Source organism: Vanrija albida (assembly GCF_041260175.1).
Source record: "Vanrija albida strain AlHP1 chromosome Unknown contig_3, whole genome shotgun sequence".
Lineage (NCBI taxonomy): Eukaryota > Fungi > Basidiomycota > Tremellomycetes > Trichosporonales > Trichosporonaceae > Vanrija > Vanrija albida.
In genome coordinates this window covers 1654277-1674173 of record NW_027191422.1, presented here as the reverse complement: position 1 = coordinate 1674173, position 19897 = coordinate 1654277, and the positions used below count along the sequence as shown (strand labels likewise).

Genomic DNA, 19897 nt, shown 5'->3' with positions numbered 1-19897 from the left:
GTTGCCTAAATGTTGAACGGGACCGTCGGGTCGGCCTCCCAGTCAAAGCTGGTGCCCGCGATCTGGGCCCACATTTCCGAGATCTCGACCGTGGGCGTCTGGGCAGAGTCGAGCGAGGCGCCGTTGAACCATGTCGGCTGGTTCTGCGGCGGCGCCGTGCCCGTGCTGACCGAGGGCGACGGCGTCGTCGTGTTGATCATGCTCGACATGGGCGGCGTGGGGCCCGACGAGCCGGCCGACGCAAAGCTCATTCTGCCCGGCCCGTTTGGCGAGACGTGGTTGCCCTGGCCCTGGCTCTGGGGCGTCTGGTGCTGGGGCACGGCGAGGGCCGTCTCGCCGTTCCACGGGTCGTTTGACGTGAAGCCGCTCAGCATCTCGAGGCCGTCAAAGTTCATGTCGCCGACGTCGAAGAGGTCGAATGTCGGCAGCGGCATGTCGATGCCGCCCGAGACGTGCTCTGGCACTGCGGGGGCCGAGAAGTGCGCCGCGGGCGGCTGGAGCGGCGTGCGCGCGTCCGACGTCTCGTACGACCGGTCCCGGATAGACGACGGGTGCTTCCACTCGCCCGGGACGACGGTGGTCCCCGACGCCGAGCCGGTCGACGCCTTGGACTGCCGCCGCGCCTTGGCGTCCTGCGAGTCGGTCGACGACGACTTGCGCTTCTTGTTGGTCGCTGCTGGGCGCCCCAGCCCGGCACCGGCGCGCACCTCCTTGGCCCTGTTCTCCACGTCGCCTAGGAGCTCGCGCAGCTTCCGGCACCCGGGCCAGGCTGGCTCCAGCGTGCGCAGCGACGAGCGGCACGAGTCAATCTGGGCACCGACCGCGTCGACGACGACCTGGTCCTTGGCTCTCACTTCACAGAGCAAGAGAATAACCGACGACGACCAGAGGTACTGGCAGAACACGGCAATGTGGTGTGACACCGGTACCATGACTCTGGACTGGGCCGCGACGTGGATAACCGAGCGGGCGGCGTCGACGCAGTGCGCGAGCGACTGGGACGACGCCACGGGCTTGGGGCGCGGAAAGTCGGGGTTGGACGGGAGAAGGTTTCGGTGCAGGGTGATGAGGACGGCAAAGTAGGCGTTGGATAGGACAGCCGACATGAGCGAGACGGGCCGAGAGGGCGAGGGGTCTTTGTACTTTTTCGGCTGTCACGGCATGAGCTTTGGCCTTTCTCCTCGCAGCGCACTCACCACTTCGTGCTCGAGCCAGTCGCGAAGCATCTTGTCGAGCTTGTCGAATGTCTTCTGCTGGCTCGTGGCCCACGACGGGTCGTTGACCGAACGCCCGTTCAAGGGCCGATAGAGCACCTGCGAGACTCTGCCGGCAATCTTGCAGAGCTTTGTGAGGGCGACGAATCCTGACATGGTCGACTCTTGGGGCTCGGGAGGAATCTCGCCGACGTCTTCGGCCTGAGCGTCCCCGAGCGCGTGGAGAGCCGCGTCGTCGATCTCGACAGGGTAGGCAACGTCGATATCGCGGTCATCACAGCCGAGGGGCCGGCCGAGCGTGATGGAGATCAACCTGGCGTGAGCAGTGTCCAAGCCAACTAGCTCACCTCTCGAGGCCGTAAATCGCCCACCAGCACCGCGAGCCGAGCTGCTTGATGGCATAGCTAACCTTGAACCTTGGTGCGGCGCGCTGTGATCATCAGTGCCTTGGTCAGGTGGGTGTGTGGGGAATGTGGGGCTGTTGCCGGGGCCCAATTTCGACGGGGAAATTGGCCATATGGTGTCACTCACGTGGAGGCCAATGTCCATGGCGATGCGCAAAGCCTGGCTGGCCAGCAGCCAACTCATGGGCATGGCGTTGACGGCGGCCTGGAAGGACGCCTGCAACGTCAAGCACTGGACCTGGTGGATGTCGATCTCTCTGATGGTGGAGAAGTGCAGTACTTGAGACCGCTCAAACCAGATGACGCCGGCCTCGGCCTCGCCCGGCAGCAGCGTGTCGTCGTCTGCACGGCCCTCGCGCAATTTTGTGCACTCGCGGCGGTACGCCCGTCCGACGACAATGACACGCTCGCCGAGGGCAAACATGGCAAAGACGACCGACATGAACTGGATGCCGTCAGCACGGCAGATAACCCCCACTCACCCCGCCGCTAAGGCCCGAGAAGTCTCCCAGCTCAACCTTATCCATCAAAGTGTTAAAGTCGCGGCGGAAGTCGTGCTCGTTGACGACCGGCAACACGGGGTGCACTTCGACAAAGTACGCGTCGATCATCTTCTCGGCATCCGCACGGGGCGGGAAGATGGCCTCCTCGAGGCCGGGGAAGACCGAGCCGATCGAGCCCGCGCCGGCCACGGCGCCAAAGTACGGGTGGCTCTCTGGCGAGCCGCGGTTGGGCTTTGGCTCGTTGCCGTCGATCGACTCGCGATGGAGGGCGGGGTGCTGGCCCTCCTGGTGTCCGCCAAACGAGTCAATCAGACTGAGTGTGTTGGACGAGCCGATGTATCGGAAGTTGCCACGCTCGTCGGCCATCATCATGACCTCGCCCTCGTGCGAGTCGCCGCCGTCCGAGCGCGGCGAGCGGGGCGAGTGCATCGCCGAGCCGATGACCGACTCTACGCCGGACCGGTTCCCGGCGTCCCACTTCTTGGGCGTCGAAACGGGGAGCGACGGCAACGAGCCGCCCTCGTACGCGCTCAGCAGTGGGAGGAGCCGTGCTTGCAACGCCTCCAGCGCCTGCACGCGGCCCGAGAGGTCCTGGACATATGCGCGCGAGTAGGCAGCGCGATCGCGCGTCGGTTGGTACTCGCACTCGGTGCCCGACTGGGTACATTGCTGGCATGCTGCCGTGCCGCCTGCTGATGTTGCGGCCGCGGGGCCGGGCAAGCACTTGATTTTCTTCTGTCGGCAAGCCCTGCACGCTGCAAAGGCGCGCACTTTGGAGAGGTCGCCCGGGCCGGGGTTTGCAGAGGTCGACGCGCGCATGACGGACGGAGTGGCCTTTGCTGCGGCTGCAGAGTCTGGGCCGGACTGGCGGGGCCGTTTTGCTTTTGGCGGGGCCGAGGCAGCAGCCGATGGGATGGATGGGGGAGGTGCGAGTGGTGGCTGCGAGGGGCCTGCGAGGTTTGGGCGTCCGCTCATGGTTGTGGATGATGAGATTGCGGCGGTCGGTGATGGCGACGCAGGGCGTGGGCGGTGGGGGGTGGGGTGGGGTGGGGTGGCTTGTTGTGGGTCGTGTGTCTACAGCGTACGCCGAGACGAGACTGGCAGCGAGCGAGCGAGCGAGGCGAGGCGAGGATCGAGCGCCGAGAGGCGGGGGCGTGGGGGCCGGTGGGTCGGTCGGTCGGTCGGTGTGGGCGGGGCTGGGCGGGGCGGGGGGGGCGCGCAGCGGCCAGGGCAACGAGAGCAGAGCCAAGCGATGGACGACGACAATGGGGCCCGTTTGGCGGGGCTTTTGGCGAGAGAGGGGGTGGACACTGCGATGCTTGGGGTTGTCGCAAGCGATGCCGTCGGCGGATGTGATGTTGTGCGCGCTGCGTGAGACGAGAGGGAGTGAGCGAGGGTGACTGCGAAGAGACTGGCCAAGAGTATCAGCTGGACACGAGGGGCAAGTGGGGTGCGCTGGGGTGCGCTGGGTTGGCCGTCATTGACCGCCGCTGCCCGCCATTGTGACCGCGTAGACTGGCTGGGGAAAATGCTATTACTACTGTACATTCCGCAAATTCAATACAAACGGCCATTTCGGGGCCATGTTGGAAAATATATCCACTAATCAGCGCCCGGATTAGCGGCATCCCAAAGGCATGGAGACCGCAGCAAGGCCGCAATCGTTGCAAGCAGGAGCTGGCTGATGACAACAACAGCAGCCCTCTGGGCAGCACGCTCGTCGACAACGTAGCCATCAATGATCGTGGCGCCAGGCCCGCGCCACGCCCGCGCCACGCCCACCACATCGCACCGACTAGGGATACATCTAACAGATTCAATCTACGACGGACGCCTACGCCTTGATGCGCTTCTCGAGCTCGGCCTTGGGGATGGCCTGGAGGTCAGAGTTGCCGCCGATGAACTGCTGGTGGATGTAGACGTGGGGCACGGTGCTCTGGCCGTTGAGGTCACGGAGGTAGGCCTGGATGGCAGCTGGGGCGAGGTTAGCGGGGATACTCCGCTGACTAAGGCGGGGTGGGGGGACTTACAGCCGTCGTCGCGCTCGTCGAGCCTGGGGAGGGGGTTAGCACGCTCGTGGTAGCGACACACAGTACTCACTCGAACACCTTGACGTCGTCGGTCACGTCGGCGAGGGTGGCCTTGGTGCGGCGGCAGTACTGGGGCGTCAGTTGGAGCTCCATCACAAGGCGCTCCGTCACATGGCAGCTCCATCACAAAGGCTGAGAGGGGCGTGTGTAAAGGCGAGCGTATCGGCACGCTGGCTCATTCCCCGCCCTTGCTCGCTGGCGCTCGGAGATGGGCTCGCCCGCTCACACACCGGGCCTGGTAGCGCTAGGAAGACGTCGCTCGCACACCGGCGATGAGGAAGGGGCATCGTCACCACCCACCCCTCCCTCCTCCTCGGCAGCCTCCAACACCCCGCTCCTTCACCCGAGCAACTCACAGGGCAGTACGACTTGGAGAAAACAACCACGTTGTTCTCGGCAATCGCCTTGTCGACGAGCTCCTTGGCGGCGGACATGGCGGCGGGGGTGACGGCGGGGGAGGAGAAGAAGGCGCCCACTTTGAAAGCTGTGCGGGGGGTAGCGGTGGCGGCAGTAACGATGGGGGTGCGCGAGAGGTGTGCAGCGAGGACGTTTACGCGACGAGCGGCTGTGAACATGGGCTTTAAGGAGTGAGCAGAGGGAGAACAGTCAGCGGCGTATGAGATGGTGGCTGGGTGGGTGGGTGAGTGGCGGGGGCAATTTTGGCCCGCACGTCATTGCGCGTGTCTGTCAGCCAGTTCGGAACCAAGCGACATGGACCCGAACGAGGGGGGGAATGACTGATGCGTGCGCCGAGTGACTGTATGCTAGATGAGTGAGCGGCTGGAGCCCGCACGCGCGCCGCACGCCGCGCTGACTGTGTCGCGCTGTGTCGTACTTGACCAGCTTGACCAGCTCGACCGAGTACAGACCGACGAGGTGGCACCTCCTTGGGAAGAGGCCGCACCCAAGAGCCCCGGAACCCCAACCCAACCCGCCGACCACGTCCCGCCGCTCCACCTGCTTATGTATATGCATCACGTCGTGCCTCTCGACGTCAGCGCGGCCACTGTAGCGTCATTCCCCCTCGCCCACTCGATTTTCTGCGTCGTCGGAATCAGAAGCAGGGTGCTAGCTAGGATTGTGGAACAAGGCTCTGGTGGTTAGCGCCAGGCAGGCCTGGCCACGTCAGGTCCACCAGCCAGGTCCGACCCGGAGCGCCGCGGCACGACTGGCTGCCTCTGCGGCATGTCTCTGGCGATGTAAGCCAAGCCCAGCGCGCCCAGCGCCGATAATCTCGTCGGTTCCGCTAGCTCGTGACCCCCGGCGCGGCAAAAAAAAAAAAACGGGGGTGGCCTGGGGATACATCCGGCTGCTGCAAGCCGCGGGCTGCCGTCAACGAGCCTGCACGCCACGAGCGCGTGCATTGTCCTCTGACACATGCGAGCGCTCGGCGCTGGGCTGCAACGCCTTGGCTGAGGCGCTGCGCCTCTGGCTCCTCGCCCGCCTGTGCTCGCTCGCGGCACGTTCCGCTCGACGCGCCGGCTCGCTCGCCCACCCACCTACCCCCACCCCACCCACTAGCGCAGACCCCCCGATCTGCGTCGCGCTCGCCGCTGCCGCCGCCAGACGCCAGACGCCGCCCGCCCGCCGCCCGCAGCCGCTTGCATGACTGACATCTGGGGACCGACCTCTTTCGGCTCTTACTGATGCTGCTGCTGGTGGTGGCCCCAGACCCCCTCCTCCCCCATCTTTTACAGATAACCTGATTTTGGAGGGACCTGCTCTCATCAACCCCTCCCTCCCCCACTCTAATCTGCTCGCTCGTGTTTGACGTCCTCGCGACCTCCTCACTGCTACTGCTGCTTGACCTTGATTTTGCGGCTGGTACCACAAAATCATTCACAAAAATCAACTCGCCGCCGGCCCTTATCGATATCGGCATTTGCCCGCACCACGACGGCTCGCTCACTGCAAGCTCGCCTCTCTGGATCCTCGACGACCCGTACACTCTCACTACGCTACACCACGCTCGCTCGCTCGCCCGCTCGCCCGCCCGCCCGCACACGCGCCCTCCCGCTCTACGACAATCACTAAGCCGCCGACGCTGCGCGCACACCACCACCACCACCACCCGACGCACATCTGCTGATCCCTTCCTTTGACCCACCGCTTCCGACAAGACACCAGTTGGATCAGCCTCGCCTGCAACAGCAAGCAAGCACAACAAGTCCCCACTACCAACCCCAACAAGAACCCGGCGGTAAGGGTCGTTGGTCGCGTGGCCCCCCACGTCCCCCCCCGTGCCCCCGTCCCCCCACTGACCCGTCGACAGCCGCCACTTTGCAATGATGCTTGGACGAAAGCCGCGCACGTCGCCAGTGACCCCGCCACTGTCCCTGCCACACGGACCCAAGGCGTTTGCGTTTAATGACTCGGTCAAAGGGGTGAGTGTATGAGGGGGGGAAAGAAGAGAGCATGCTGGGGGCAGTCGTCGTCGTCGTCGTCGTAGCCGTTGTCTTCGCCGTTGTCCTTTTGCTTTTGGCGGCCGACGCCATTGTCGCCCCCCAGGACGTGCGCTTTTGTTGCGCCTCGCGCCTCAAAGGGGGGGTCGTCGACGGGTCGGCGGTCGACATTGTCGACTGGCATTGCTGCTGCATGGCTGCCAACTGCCAGCTGCCTTGCTGCAGCCACGCCTCGTCGCGCCGCGCCCCTGCACAGCCTGCATGCAGCCTCGCACCCACCTTTGTTGTTGTCATTATGGGGGCACACTTTGCTGATCACCCCGCTTCTTGCATCGTCACTCTGGTCGTCGGTCGTCCTTGCACTCTACGCACCTCGCCTCTCGCCTCTGGCCGCTCACCATCTCGTCTCGACATCCATCACCCGACCCCCGACCTCCACCCACCCACTCGCCTACCCATCTTTTAGCCCGTCGACTATCCTGACAAGGTGGCCGCTTTGATCAGGTCAGACTGGCCCTCTGCGCTTCCACCACTCTCTCCTGAGCCAACAACGCCCGAGCTCGACCTCGTCGTCCCAAAGACGGCGGCACTTGCTCTCCAGTCCGTCTACGCGTCGACTCCTCCTGCCCGACCTACCCGCCCTCCTCGAAGCAACGCACGCGCCGCTGCTCCCCTCCCCCTCCCCCTCCTCTCCACCAGCCCCTCGCTCCCTCTTGACCACCCCGTGCCCAACATTCTCGGTACAACCCGCCAAACATCCTCTCTCTACTTTAGCACCCTGTCATCGCCCGACAGTGCCCTTCTCTCCGACCTCTACTCGGACTCTGAACAATCAACCAGCAACTGTCACTCTACGGCTTTCTCATACGACGGCGAGACAGACACGCGGCAGGCCCCGCCTTGGCCTCGTCGCCAGAGCGAGAGCAGCAGCTCAAACGCCTGGCCTTCTCCTCCCTCACTCTACGCAGCGACGAGTGCGAGTGACAGCATGGCCCTCGTCTCGCCGCCGCTTCAGCCCGCACCACCCCCGCTGCCGCCGACACAACCGCCGCGCACCATCACATGCACGACCGATGGCGAAGATGAAGACGGCCCGACTCGTACCCTGTGGACACAGTCGGCGGCGGCGTCGTCGCGTTCCAAAAAGCCATACACACTGAGATCAAAGGACAGCTCGTCTTCCTCGTCTCGTCGACGCGTCAACTCTGCTCCCCCCTCCCCGACCACTGCACAGACGACCACGTTCCCCGGCCCAAGGTCAGACTCGCCAGACTTTGCGCGATCAAGCTCCGACCACACACACTCGAGTGTCGAACCGCGTTCTAGCCTCGAACAATTTTCCAGCGTCGAGCGCTTTTCCATTACTGATCACAGTGTGGATCGACACTCGTTTGACCGCAGGTCGAGCTACGATCGCCAGTCGAGTTTTGAGCGCCGCCGCTCAAGTGTCGAATCTGCCCAGTCTGGACCTTCCATCAGAGTCAGCGAGAACCGCCGAGGCGCCCCCAGGCTGTCCTTTGCCAACGGCGTCTCGAGTCTGCTCGGGCCTCCGCTCCCAACCTTTGATCACAACACGCCGACGACTGCTGGGTCCGTTCGTACCATCACCGACTCGACGCCCACCTCTCCACGTCACATTGACGGCTCGCTCAGCTCGCCGAACGCGTCGGAGCAATCGCCAATCTCGCGCAAGCGCCGCCTCAACGCCATCCGCGGCCTCGTCAAGACGCTCAACTTTGACCAGCCTTGGAGCATTGTCGAAAAGTCGGACGCCAGCGGCAGCAACAGCGTCTACTGGGCACACGGTGGCGAACCCCCGCAGCTCAACCGCTTGTCACTCGGCCACAAGTTCCAGGCTGCCGATCTTTCAATCACTCCTTCAAACGACAGCACCGTTTCGCTGCCCACGAGCCAGCTGCCCGACGCCGAGTCTGACAACAGGCTTCGTCGCACTCGCAAGTTCAGCCGATCCATGGTCTGTGTGGTCGAGAACCGTGATCTCGACGCGTCCAATCCACCCGGCTGGCCAGTGCGTCCTCTGTCTAGAGGGCCTGATCAGTGGACTGAGCGACCCATTTCACCCCCAATGGGCCTCGCCCCGCTCGAAAAGGTCAAGTCGTTCGCGGCGGCCGCAGTTGCCGCGTCGACGTCGGCGCCGTCCTCGCCCCCACGCATCGTCCAGCGCGTCAACTCTGTCGCTCTCAAGAAGAAGCCATCAAACGCGCGCCTCAATGCACCAGCGCTCCCTCGCCAGCCCCCGCGTCCCTCACGGCAGCGCAAAGAATCCTTTGCCGTCGCCCACTCGGGCTACAGCAAGTCGCTTCGTCCCACCACGCCCCTGCCCTTTGACAATGAGGACTCGGCCCCGTCGTGGCGCGAATCACTCATGCATGACGGCGTGTACAACAAGATCCTCAAGTCTGCGGACGGCCCCAACGAGATCAACCGCCAGGAAGTCATGTGGGAGCTATGCGAGACGGAGGCTGCGTTTGTCCGATCTTGTCGGGACGTTCTCCGATTGTTCGTCACGCCACTCCGCACGCCTCACGGCGACTGGATGTCGGGCGTGCCACCGGGCGCGTGCGAGTTGTTCGAGTCGCTCGAGGCGATCACGCAGACGCACGCGGAAATCTCGACCTCGCTGCATCTCATGCGCCGCCGATCAAATGAGATCCTCGACGTTGGCGAGTTTGTCAAGCAGTTTAGCAAGTGGGTGGCGCGATTGGCGTGCCACGAGCCCTACCTGGTCCTGTTCAACCCCATTTGCGCCCTCATCGACGAGTCGAGCCGAGACGACACGAGCACCTTTGGCGAGTTCCTGCGCATGCAGACACGCGACAAGGCGCTCGGCTCGCTCAGCCTCGGGAGCATGCTTCTCAAGCCTGTGCAGCGGCTGACCAAGTACCCACTGTTCCTCAAGGTAAGGTTTTGGGGGTCGTTCTCGCCGCTGATCTCTTCTCTAGCGCCTGCTCGACGCCACACCGTCTGTCCACCCTGCCCACGAGGCAGTTGTTCACCTCATCGACACGACCGAGGTCATCCTGGCCACGCTGCAGGACACCAAGGGCCGTTCCGATGATTTCCAACAGTTGACGGCTTTGCAAGCCACCCTTGATGGGCTCCCCAACGGATTCGTGCTGGCCACGCCTGGTCGCCGCTTGGTCGGCCGCACCCAGGTGGTGCGCATCTTCAATGACAGTGCACCCGCGACGCCTAGTCTAAGTCGTGCTGGCAGCGTGCGCTCCCTTCGCCAAACCTTTGCTTCTGTCGCACCACGGACGTCCAACTCGTCGAGCCACACGACGTCGTCGGGCCACCTCGAGACGCCTCAGACCCTCTGGACGACCACCCCGTCGTCTGTCGCCTCGTCTGTCCGGACAACCTCTGTCCGGTCATCCTCTCGGACGACCTCGCCCGTCCAGCAAAAGGACCGTCCGGCTACGACGGTCTCACGATCACCCTCGTTTACTTCCATCCTGGAAAAGTCGCCTCCTCGCAGCTTTGGTTCTATCCGCAAGATTCGTGGGGAGGAAGCCCTCACGCTGCTCGTGTTCAACGACATGGTTCTTCTCGCCGCGCCTGTGAGCGAGCGCCCGGGTTTCTTCCGATACAAGGCGAGGAAGGCGGAGCCTGTGCGCTTCCGCGTTGTCCCGGCGGCCGATGGGGGTCTCGGGACGGTCGACGACGTGCGCGAGGTGTCTGGCTGGGGCAGTGAGTCGGGTGTTGGGGGAGAGGGGTGTGGGCTGAGCTGACATGGACCAGGCTACAGCCAGGCCTTTGCGCTTGCTACTCGGGCACCGAATGGGCGGAGCGTGGTGGCCACCTACGCCCTTGCGCCGTTGTCGACGCTGTCGCGCCGTGCGCAGCGGGCACCGCCGCTCAATGGCCAGGTGTTTGAGACGATTGAGCAGGTCGTTGGCATCATGAAGTTGACGCGGGTGTCGCCTGCCAGCTCGACGCACACGACGGAAGAGGAGGAGTAAAACGGACAGGCTGGGCTGGAGTATCCTGTGTGTGTGTATCGCGTCACGACCTTGTAACGAAGGGCAGTAGGTAGAAGAGACATGAATGTTGCGTGTTATAGGCGCGAGAGCGGGGCGGCGAGAGCGGGGCAGCGTGAGCTGCCGGGCCGACGCCGGTGCAACTTGGCTCGGACTGCGACCATGCTCCTCGCCGCGCCGCTTGTTGTGGGTGGTGAAGGTGGTATAGGCTCACCCCGTCCGCCCACGCCCACCGACCCATCACCACCCCCGCACACATGAGCCCGACCCCACGCACCCCACCGCCACAGTCTGCTCGACCTCGCATCCTTCTCCCCGGACAGGCCAGCCCCGCATGGAATGGCCGAGCAGCCCCGAAGGCAACAACTCGCAATGGCTGTCTGTCTCGGGACGCCCGAGTGGGTGCGCGACGCCACCCCCCGCCCGCCATTGTCCCGGTGCAGTGGGCTCGGCAGCAGCGGCATTGTTCTATTCCTTACGTGGCAGTCTTGTGCCTCCTCGCGGAATGTGCCTTGGGAGTCTTCAACAGCGTCGATGCATTGTCAAGCTGAATGAGCTGGTGGTCGTGTGCTCGGTGCAGAGGGCATGCCGTAAGGCGTCATGTCGGGGGCGGTGGGTAAACAGCAGTGAGCGGGCAGCGAGTAGAGCAGACCAGAGTAGTAGTAGCAGCGCTAGTGGGCGAGAATGGCCTGCCGCTGCGCGGCGCGCTCGAAGCACGAAACATGAGACTTGTGGTGGGCAGTGCGACGAGCGAGCGAGCGACTTGCTGCGTCATTTGGCACGAGGCGACGACGAGGGAGGCACGCTGGCTGCGCTGGTGGCACGCGGGGGGGCCGCGGCCCTCGCCCGTCCCTGAGCGAGCGAGCGACGGGGCAGGCGGCACGCAGGCGGGCGGGTGCCAGGCGGCGCGGGGCGCGGGTCACACTCAACTCTTGCTCAACTCTGCGCGTGATGCATGCGCGACGGCAGACAGCGACACCTCACACGCTACACTCACTCTTGGTAACAACAACCGGCGGCGGCGGCGACGACGAGCAGCACGACCCTCGACTCTTGGCTCTTATCATTCGGCAACACTCCCCTACCCAAAGCCCGCCCCCCCCCCCCCACCCATGGCAACAATCGACCTCGCCGACGCGCCGGCAGCCCCCGCGCCCACATCCGCCGCGCCCCCCTCGCCCAGCCGCAAGAAGGCGACGCCGCCCCCGCTCGCGGTCGGCGCGCGCGCGACGCCGCCCCGCTCGCCCGTGTCCCCGCGCCGCCGCGCGCCAGCGTCACCGGGCGGCATGATGCTCCCGCCTTCGGTGCCCTCGTCGTCGGCCCCGGGCTCGTCGGCACCAGGCTCCTCAACGCCCAGCGGGTCGGGCACGCCGCCGCCGACGGCACCGAGCCCGCGCAAGGCGAGCAACGCGAGCCTCGGGGGGCGGAGCAGCCCGCCGACCCGCCGCCCGCTCTCGGCGCTGGCGTTTGCCGGCCCCTCGCTGGCCGGCTCGCTGCCCAAGCCCCGCTCAAACTCGAGCCTCAACTCGAGCCGGCCGGCCCCGCCCTCCCCAGCAAACTCGCGGCCCCAGTCCCAGATCATGATTGCGAGCCCGGGCTCGCCGCACCTCTCCCCGCGCATGTCGCCCGGCCTCTCGCCCGGCGCGGTGAGCCCCGGCGCGGATGTCTCGGCCAGCTCGAGCGGGTTTAGAGACCGCGCGGGCTCGACAGCCAGCTCGACGTCGTGGCGCTCGCGCGCGCGCCCAAAGTCGACGCTCGGCGCAACCAGCCTCGTGCCCTCCCAGGCGCTGTTTGAGGCCAGCGACTCGGGCTCGTCGCGCGACCCGTCGCTCGGCCCGTCCGAGACGACCTCGCTGGCCCCCCCGCCCGACATTGAGGACCAGCGCCAGCGCCAGTTATCCCCCATGGTTGAGGCGAGCGAATCCGACCGCGCGAGCTGCCTCTCGGCCCAGTCGCCGACGATCACGTCGCTCGCCGTCACGCTCGTGCGCCGCGTCGTCGTCCGCGACTATGCGTTTCCCGCCGAGGACGACCGGTTCAAGGGGCTCGGGCCGCACCGCCCATATTCCAACTGGGGCGAGGGCGAGCCCGAGCCCACGCCGCCGGCGGCCGAGGAGCGCGACGACGCGCGCAGCGGCTGGCCGAGCCTGTCGCTGTCCTGGGGCTTCTTGGGGCGCCGCGCCGGCGCCGCGGCCGACGTCGACGCCGAGCCCGAGGCAGACTTTTCGCTCCCAGAGCCAGACCACACAAACGACGAGTACTGGTCCGACGACGAGGGCGACGACGACGACGAGGAGCCCGACGGGCTCTACCGCGCCGCGTATGCGTTCGAGCCCGAGGGCGTGAATGAGATGGCGATCGAGGACGGGGATCTGCTCGACGTCCGCGGCCGCGGCGGCGGCGGCGACGGCTGGGTCATTGCCATCCGCCTCGACACGCAGGAGGAGGGGCTCGTGCCGGAGGGGTATCTCGAGCCCGTGACGCGCGACGACTACCCCGAGGCGTGGGAGCAGGTGCACGAGTCGAGGTTGGGCATCCGGCGCGCGTCGGGCGAGGCGGAGGGGGCCGAGCCCGAGGCACCAGCAGCAGCAACAGAAGCAACAGCAGCATGAGAGCATGGGACATTGGTAGCAGAGAAGCAGGGAGATGTCACGACTGTCATGTGTGGTCGCCGGGGGTGGCGGGGGCTTGCGCTGATGCTGCTAAGCCGGACTGACGCGCGCAGAGGCTGCCAAGCGGGACTGAAGCACCAGGGCCGCCGCACCCAGCCGACGATCGCCAGGAGCACCAGCAGCTCGACGATCGCCGCACCGCACCAGGCGATCACTCGACGCAATAAACTAGCACGGCGCGGCGTGGCCTAGTGCGTGGGGGCTAACGGGCCGACGTGACCATGAGTCAAGCACAGGACGCGATGTGGCGCTAACACGAACAACAGCAAGATGCCACCCAGCATCCCATCACGACCGTGCCGTGTCGAATGACAGCTGCTGGATGGCCTGCTGGATGGCTTGACTGGGGCGAGGGCACATTCTAGCACCCGTAGGACGGCGCGGGGTATAGGGGTGCAGGGCGGCATCGCCGCCGCAGCGTCAAGTAGAGCCCAGAACCACGGGACACCGACCCTCCCTCCGCTCCCAGCCACACATCTCTCCGCCGCCCCGAGTCGAGTCACAGCGCCCCTTTGTGGGCGCTGACGCCGCTGTCAGCAGTCGATGCGCGCCTGCCGCTGGCTCTCCCAGGCTGTCCGGTCCACCCGAGGTCTTGGGAGCGAGCCCCAGTCTGTCCGGTTGGCCCGACGACTTGCGTCAACAGTCTGTCCGGTCCACCCGAGGTCGTGTGTTTGTGTGTGTGTGGCGGCGTTTGTGGCGGTGTGGTCAGGCGGCTGTGGCTGACCGCTCTTCTGGCCGTTCCAAAAGCGCAGTCGCTCAATCTGCATGGCCCTCGCATCGGGGCTACCGGCGGCGCATGACTGCCGCGCCGTGCGTCGCCCGGCCTCCACGATGCCCACGATTCCCCAGCCCGCTGGGTTGGCTGATGCGACTGCCCTCGGCCGGCGCTCTGACTGGGCGCCGCGCTCGCTCTCCTGTGGTCCATGTTCCTCACGCCTAGCTGACTACTCTCACATCAAACAGGTTCTTCTTCGCGCCGCCGGTCATACCCAAACTGCACACATCTTGGCTATCTCTGAAGACCAAAATGCAGACCAAAATGCAGACATTTAGGTCACCAAAATCCACACTTTGACAACAAAGTCCACGCTGTGTAGGCTCTGGCGGGAGGGAGAATTCCGAGCAAGCTCGGGGCGCGACATAAGGCCACACCTTCCCCCCCGGACACAGGACGACGGCCTTCTAGCTCACCTGGCGGGCAGCTCTTCCCTGTCTTGTTTTTGGTATTTCTCTCGGGTTTTTACCATTCTCTTCTCTTGTGTTGTTCTTGCTATTTCGTTCATTCTTTCGTGCTTCCCGTCCCCTTTTCTCCTCTTCCTCCTCCAACTTCCTTCTTCATTCCCCTTCTTCATCTTCCTTCTTCCTCCTCTTTCTTCCCATTCCCCCAACTTTATTCAATCTCCGATGTGATTCGGAGCAGCAAGTCCGCCGTTAGTCTCCCCGTCGTCTCCATCAGCTGGGCCAGGTGAGCCAAATTGTGCATATGCTGACGATTCCAGAACCTCGCTCCGTTCTCCGGGGAAGTTGCCCCCTGTTGCCTCCTTCCAGGAGTAACGGCTCGCCAACCTCGCCGATGGTACACATGCCATGCTGGCATCGCCTGATCTCCGCCACCAGGTCTTCTTCCGTGAGGCGGATGGCGAGCTGGCCGAGGTGGCCTACCACCACGTCGACAACGTCCACATCGTGCCAACCTGGTTCAACCTCGCCAAGCGAGGAGGCGTCGAGCTCACTATCGATACTGTCATGGCCGCAGTTCAGCTTCACCAGCAAAGGCCTGAATGTTGACGGCCTCGTTCCTTTGGTCGACGCGACGACCAAAACCAACGCGGCATACTCTAACCGAGCGAACATCGGTTATGCTGAGAAGAAGGAGGCCATCGTCCGCGCTGGGCGTGCCATGGCCGCCTTTGGTCATGGGGGAGCAAGCGCCTACAATTCAAGCCGAGGCCGGTCCTCCAGCTCGTAGAATACGAGGGAGTGATAGTGGAGTTACTGTGTTCGCTAACAGCAAGGCTTGCCAACCCCGACCTGTTGGCGGACGTCGCCGGGCGCTTTTCTCGCAACGCCGAGGGATTCCCGGTGGCTTTTTGGCCTGAGGCCAAGGAGAAGGATCTCTGGCGGCTCTGCCTTCGAGCCATTCACCGAGCCGAGACAGAGTGCGACCGGCTGTTCGTGCCGGACCCAAACAACTCTCCTCAAGCTCTGCTCTTCGTGTGGCTTGTTCACTGGAGCAAGTTCAGGACCCGTGATATCCTGTTAGGCCTCCCCCTCGACTTCGGGATGCCCTCATACGGCGCCCGAACCCCCACCCACGTTGCGCATCAGTCGCATCAAGTTCCGTTTGACTTTGGGTTCTGTACCCCGAATCCATCGGAGTCGAGCGACTCCAACCCGGACAGTCTTGGGCGCTCTACGGAGTGCGTGCCCAAGAGTGGATCGGGGTCACAAACCCCTACGAACAGCGGACGGCGTGCGCAAACCCAAGTGAGTGTGCCCCTTACCGCTCTCTCTGACGGTCATAGAGCTGCAGGAGGGTCCTGTCAGGGAGCTGTGCAAGCTCAGCTGGGCGGAGCTCCAGGCGTTGTGCCGCGAGAAGGGAGTGATTCCTTGGGGATACAAGGACTAGATGGCCATGCGTGTGGTTCTGAAGGCGGTAAGTGTTCTGGGTCTGAGATTGTAAACTCTGACAGCATCACCAGGTCAACGGAGATGGTGGCCGTCGAGTTCCGGCGCGGGACATCACACGAGTACTACTCGATGAAGCTCCGCCGCTACAAATGGGCAATGAGGGTGAGTCCTCCTGGGGACTGGTTTCTGACATCACAGACCGTGATGCCCGTGTTCTCCAACTGCTGGAGTTCCATCACGGGCACCTCCTCCGCCATGCCACTCTTAACGGCATCTCGTGCCGTAGGATGACGCAGAAGCTCGAGGTTGCCAAGGTGCTGGTCGAGCCGAACCTCGACCACAAGGTCCCGCCTGAGACAGAGTGTACGCTGAGCCCGCTTGTTTCGCTGACGCCAGTGTCGCCATAAGCTCTTGTCATGGCGAAGGGCCACACCAAGAAGGAGCTCGTCGCCAAGGACAAGGAGCTCAACTACCGCTCCGAGAACACAGAGGAGCGCCTGGCCGAGAGATCCTCAGGCGCGACGCCATCCTCGAGGCAGGGGGGACCCTGGATGGGCCGAGGGCCCACACTGCCCACCGAGGCCTGCGGTTCATCCGCGATAAGAGGTACAAGGGTGACGGAACCCCAGGTGAGCTGCTGTTCAGTGAGTTGTTGCTAACGTCGAAGAGTTCCTGGAGCGCGCCAACCACCTCATGGCGAGCTTCACACTCGCCGAGCTCCAAGAGGCCGCCAAGGTCCATAACATCGATAGCAAGGGCAACTCGAAGGAGGTGCTCGAGGACGTCGACTCTTCGATGGAGGTGCCCTCAAGGCCCATTGAGGAGTCGACCGGTATGGCCTGCATGCCACGTATGCTAACGTCATTGCAGACGCCTTCGTCAACCACCTTCGCGCCATGACGTTTACAGATCTGAAGAAGTTGGGCAAGCAGGAAGGCGTCTGGGGCTCGGGCACCAAGGCCTCGTGGGTTGAGGCTCTTGCAGCCCACGAGGTACGACCGCTGATAAGATACGGTGCTGACGTGCAGCGTACCAAGTCGGACGCGCACTGGCATCGCCACAGGTAGCACAACTTGCAGTAGTCCAGTTGAGGAGGGGTGCACCTCGATATGTAAGGATCTTTGAGCCAAAGTGCAGAGTTTGGTCACCAAAGTTGGTTTTTGGTCACCAATATGCGCATTTTGGTGACCTAAGTATGGGTTTTGGGCAAGTTGTTGACCTTGTAGCCAAAAATGGCGAGCGAGGCGGTTACACGTACCATTCACGTGCGTAGGCGAAGGAGTGTAAGTACCATTCAGAGAACGCCAGGGGGTTCTGCGAGGGTTGGGTGAGGAGATGCCCGGATGGACGGGGCACAGACCGTCAGGGAAGGGGTGGCTGGGGAATGGGTGGTCACTGCACCCCCTCGTCGCCGCGGCCAGCCGTGCAGCATGTACTGCCATTGCGCTGGTCGATGCACCGTCTTGTCGGTCGCTGCATATGCAAGCTATTGTCAGTAAGGTCAGTTGGTGTCATGGTCCGAAATAATGCCGATGGCGTCATTGCCTTTTGAATGTGTGGCATCCATCTTCTCCCGCTCCTACTGCTCGAGCTCGAATGTCGATGCTGGTCGTCTGCAATCCCCTGTCCAAACTCATCTGCACGCTTAGAAGTTGATGGGCTTGTCGTACGTGCTGAGGGCGGCCTGTGACGTAAGTCAGCCATCGGCTTACTCCGAATGTGGCGGGTGGCACTCCAACCCGCCCTCCTCCTCTTCCTCGACCTCCTCGACCTCTCCAAGTCCAACTCACCTCCTTCGTGGCCTCCGAAAGCGTGGGGTGGGCGTGACACACGCGGGCGAGGTCATTACGTAAGCAGCTGGAAACTGTGTGAGGAACTTACCCTCAGCAGAGGCCTTGTACGAGAGAGCGAGGGTGCCCTCAGCAATCAGCTCGCCGGCACCGGGGCCGACTGGGCAATGTTAGCGCCTGGATTCCACTGTACAGCACGCTACGCACTGATGTGAACGCCGAGGATGGTGTTGGTGTCCTTCTCAGTAAGCTGTTGGGTGTTAGCAATGTCCAGGCCAAGTTCGACTGCCACCTGCCACCGATACTCACGAACTTGACAAAGCCCTCCTGGTCCTGGTTGGTCTTGGCGCGCGAGTTGGCGGCGAAGGGGTACTTGCCGACCGAGAAGTTGACGCCGTCGGCCTTGAGCTCCTGCTCGTTCTTGCCGACCCAAGCGACCTCGGGGTGGGTGTAGACGACCGAGGGGATGGCTCCGTAGTCGACGTGGCCGTGGCCGGTCTTGAGGATCTCGGCGGCGGCGATACCCTCCTCCTCGGCCTTGTGGGCGAGCATGGGGCCAAAGGTGGCGTCACCGATGCACTTGACACCGGGGACCGAGGTGTTGAACTGGTCGTCGATGACGATGCGGCCCTTGTTGTCGACCTCGACGCCAATCTTCTCAAGGCCAAGACCCTGGGTGTAGGGGCGACGGCCGATGGCAACGAGGACAACGTCGGCCTCGAGCTCCTCCTCCTTGCCGCCCTTGGCCGAGTCGACCTTGAGCTTGACAATGTCGCCCTCACGCTGGCCGCCGACGACCTTGGTGCTGAGCTTGAACTTGAAGCCCTGCTTGCCGAGGATGCGCTGGAAGGTCTTGGCGACCTCGGCGTCCATGCCAGCGCCGATGGCGTTCTGGAACTCGACAACAGTGACCTCGGCGCCGAGACGGGCCCAGACCGAGCCGAGCTCGAGGCCGATAACACCACCGCCAATGACGATCATCTTCTTGGGGACCTCCTTGAGCGAGAGGGCGCCAGTGGACGAGACGATGCGCTCCTCGTCAATCTCGAGGCCGGGGAAGGGGGTGACCTCGGAGCCGGTAGCGATAATGACGTTCTTGGCGTCAAGCTGGGTCTCACCGCCGTCGTTGAGGGCGACGTTGATCTTGTTGGCAGACTCGAAGGCGGCGGCGCCCTTGAGGTAGTCGACGCCGTACTTCTTGAAGAGGTAGGTCTCGATACCGCTGGTGAGGGTGTTGACCGAGTTCTCCTTGGCCGCGAGCATCTGGGGGAGGTTGAGCTTGACGTCGCCGACGTCGATACCGCGGTCCTTGGTGTCGTGGAGGGTCTGGTGGTAGATGTGCGAGTTGTTAAGCCTGTACGTGTCAGAAATGCCACACTGCCTCGCTGCCACTGCCACATACATGGCCTTTGATGGTATGCAGCCAACGTTCAGGCAGGTACCGCCAGGGGGACCGCGCTTGTCAATGCAAGCAGTCTGGCCAGAGTTAGCACGTTGGATCTCAACTTCTCGAGACTCGGGCCGCCGCCCGAGCCGTCGTGACTAACCTTGAAGCCGAGCTGCGCCGCCTTGATGGCGGCAACGTAGCCACCGGGTCCGCCGCCGATGACAACGACATCGTAGGGCTTGGCCTCGGTAGCGAGGCCGCGGACGCGAAGGAGGCCGCGGGCCGCAGCGTACGACGACGCGGGGTTGGTGAGGGGGCGAAGGAGGCCGGCCGACTGTGGCGTTAGCTGGCCGTGCTATTATGCATCCCGCACCACACTCACAAGGGGTGTCCGGGAAAGCATTATGAGAGTGGTTTGTGCAGGTTGGATGAGCGAGAATGTAAGCAGTGATTGTTGGATATATCTGCAGTGTGTCCCTCTCGCGCATCGGCTCGGATCCTCCGTTTGACGGGCCAAAGGGCCATGTGGGCGGGCGCGGCGGCTGGGCGGCTCTGACTCTGCCGCAAAAAGGCCCGTTCAACGCCGAACCCCCAAAGGTGGCACCTCTCGGCCAATCGCCCGCGCACTGGGGCCAGGACCGACTGATGCATGACCGAGGTGAACGGTGACAGTCACCGCGCCTCGGCATGCATCCGGGCAGATAGCAGATTCCAGTGCATGCCGGGTTACGGTACTGCTGACTGCGTAGAGTGCATGGGATGCTGGGTGCTCATGGAGGGGAGGCTGTAGTGCGCCCCACAGC

At 63.9% G+C, this 19897-nt stretch overlaps 7 protein-coding genes across 7 annotated transcripts; 4 read left to right on the top strand and 3 right to left on the bottom strand.

Moving 5' to 3' along the window:
• Positions 1-5: 5 nt before the first annotated feature.
• Positions 6-3096, bottom strand: Q8F55_003933 (uncharacterized protein; the record flags this gene model as incomplete). The annotated part of the gene is made up of 5 exons (XM_069352460.1): positions 6-1151; positions 1197-1527; positions 1562-1644; positions 1746-2063; positions 2101-3096. The coding sequence occupies 5 exons, from the start codon at positions 3094-3096 to the stop codon at positions 6-8; spliced, it is 2874 nt and encodes a 957-aa protein (XP_069209878.1).
• An 859-nt stretch (positions 3097-3955) lies between these two features.
• TTR1 (Glutaredoxin) lies at positions 3956-4786 on the bottom strand (the record flags this gene model as incomplete). The annotated part of the gene is made up of 4 exons (XM_069352459.1): positions 3956-4095; positions 4152-4174; positions 4222-4280; positions 4568-4786. The coding sequence occupies 4 exons, from the start codon at positions 4784-4786 to the stop codon at positions 3956-3958; spliced, it is 441 nt and encodes a 146-aa protein (XP_069209877.1).
• A 1710-nt stretch (positions 4787-6496) lies between these two features.
• Positions 6497-10596, top strand: Q8F55_003931 (uncharacterized protein; the record flags this gene model as incomplete). Its single annotated transcript, XM_069352458.1, has 5 exons — positions 6497-6595; positions 7080-7117; positions 8123-9533; positions 9577-10324; positions 10376-10596. 5 exons carry the CDS (start codon positions 6497-6499, stop codon positions 10594-10596), a joined length of 2517 nt encoding a protein of 838 aa, XP_069209876.1.
• Positions 10597-11726: 1130 nt separating this feature from the next.
• Positions 11727-13226, top strand: Q8F55_003930 (uncharacterized protein; the record flags this gene model as incomplete). Its single annotated transcript, XM_069352457.1, has 1 exon — positions 11727-13226. The coding sequence occupies one exon, from the start codon at positions 11727-11729 to the stop codon at positions 13224-13226; it is 1500 nt and encodes a 499-aa protein (XP_069209875.1).
• A 1647-nt stretch (positions 13227-14873) lies between these two features.
• On the top strand, positions 14874-15074 carry Q8F55_003929 (uncharacterized protein; the record flags this gene model as incomplete). The annotated part of the gene is made up of 1 exon (XM_069352456.1): positions 14874-15074. The coding sequence occupies one exon, from the start codon at positions 14874-14876 to the stop codon at positions 15072-15074; it is 201 nt and encodes a 66-aa protein (XP_069209874.1).
• Positions 15075-16066: 992 nt separating this feature from the next.
• On the top strand, positions 16067-16984 carry Q8F55_003928 (uncharacterized protein; the record flags this gene model as incomplete). Its single annotated transcript, XM_069352455.1, has 5 exons — positions 16067-16079; positions 16116-16280; positions 16326-16546; positions 16587-16749; positions 16788-16984. The coding sequence occupies 5 exons, from the start codon at positions 16067-16069 to the stop codon at positions 16982-16984; spliced, it is 759 nt and encodes a 252-aa protein (XP_069209873.1).
• Positions 16985-17562: 578 nt separating this feature from the next.
• Positions 17563-19497, bottom strand: LPD1 (dihydrolipoamide dehydrogenase precursor; the record flags this gene model as incomplete). Its single annotated transcript, XM_069352454.1, has 8 exons — positions 17563-17601; positions 17708-17774; positions 17819-17867; positions 17915-17957; positions 18017-19061; positions 19110-19183; positions 19255-19428; positions 19477-19497. 8 exons carry the CDS (start codon positions 19495-19497, stop codon positions 17563-17565), a joined length of 1512 nt encoding a protein of 503 aa, XP_069209872.1.
• Between the last annotated feature and the right edge of the window lie 400 nt (positions 19498-19897).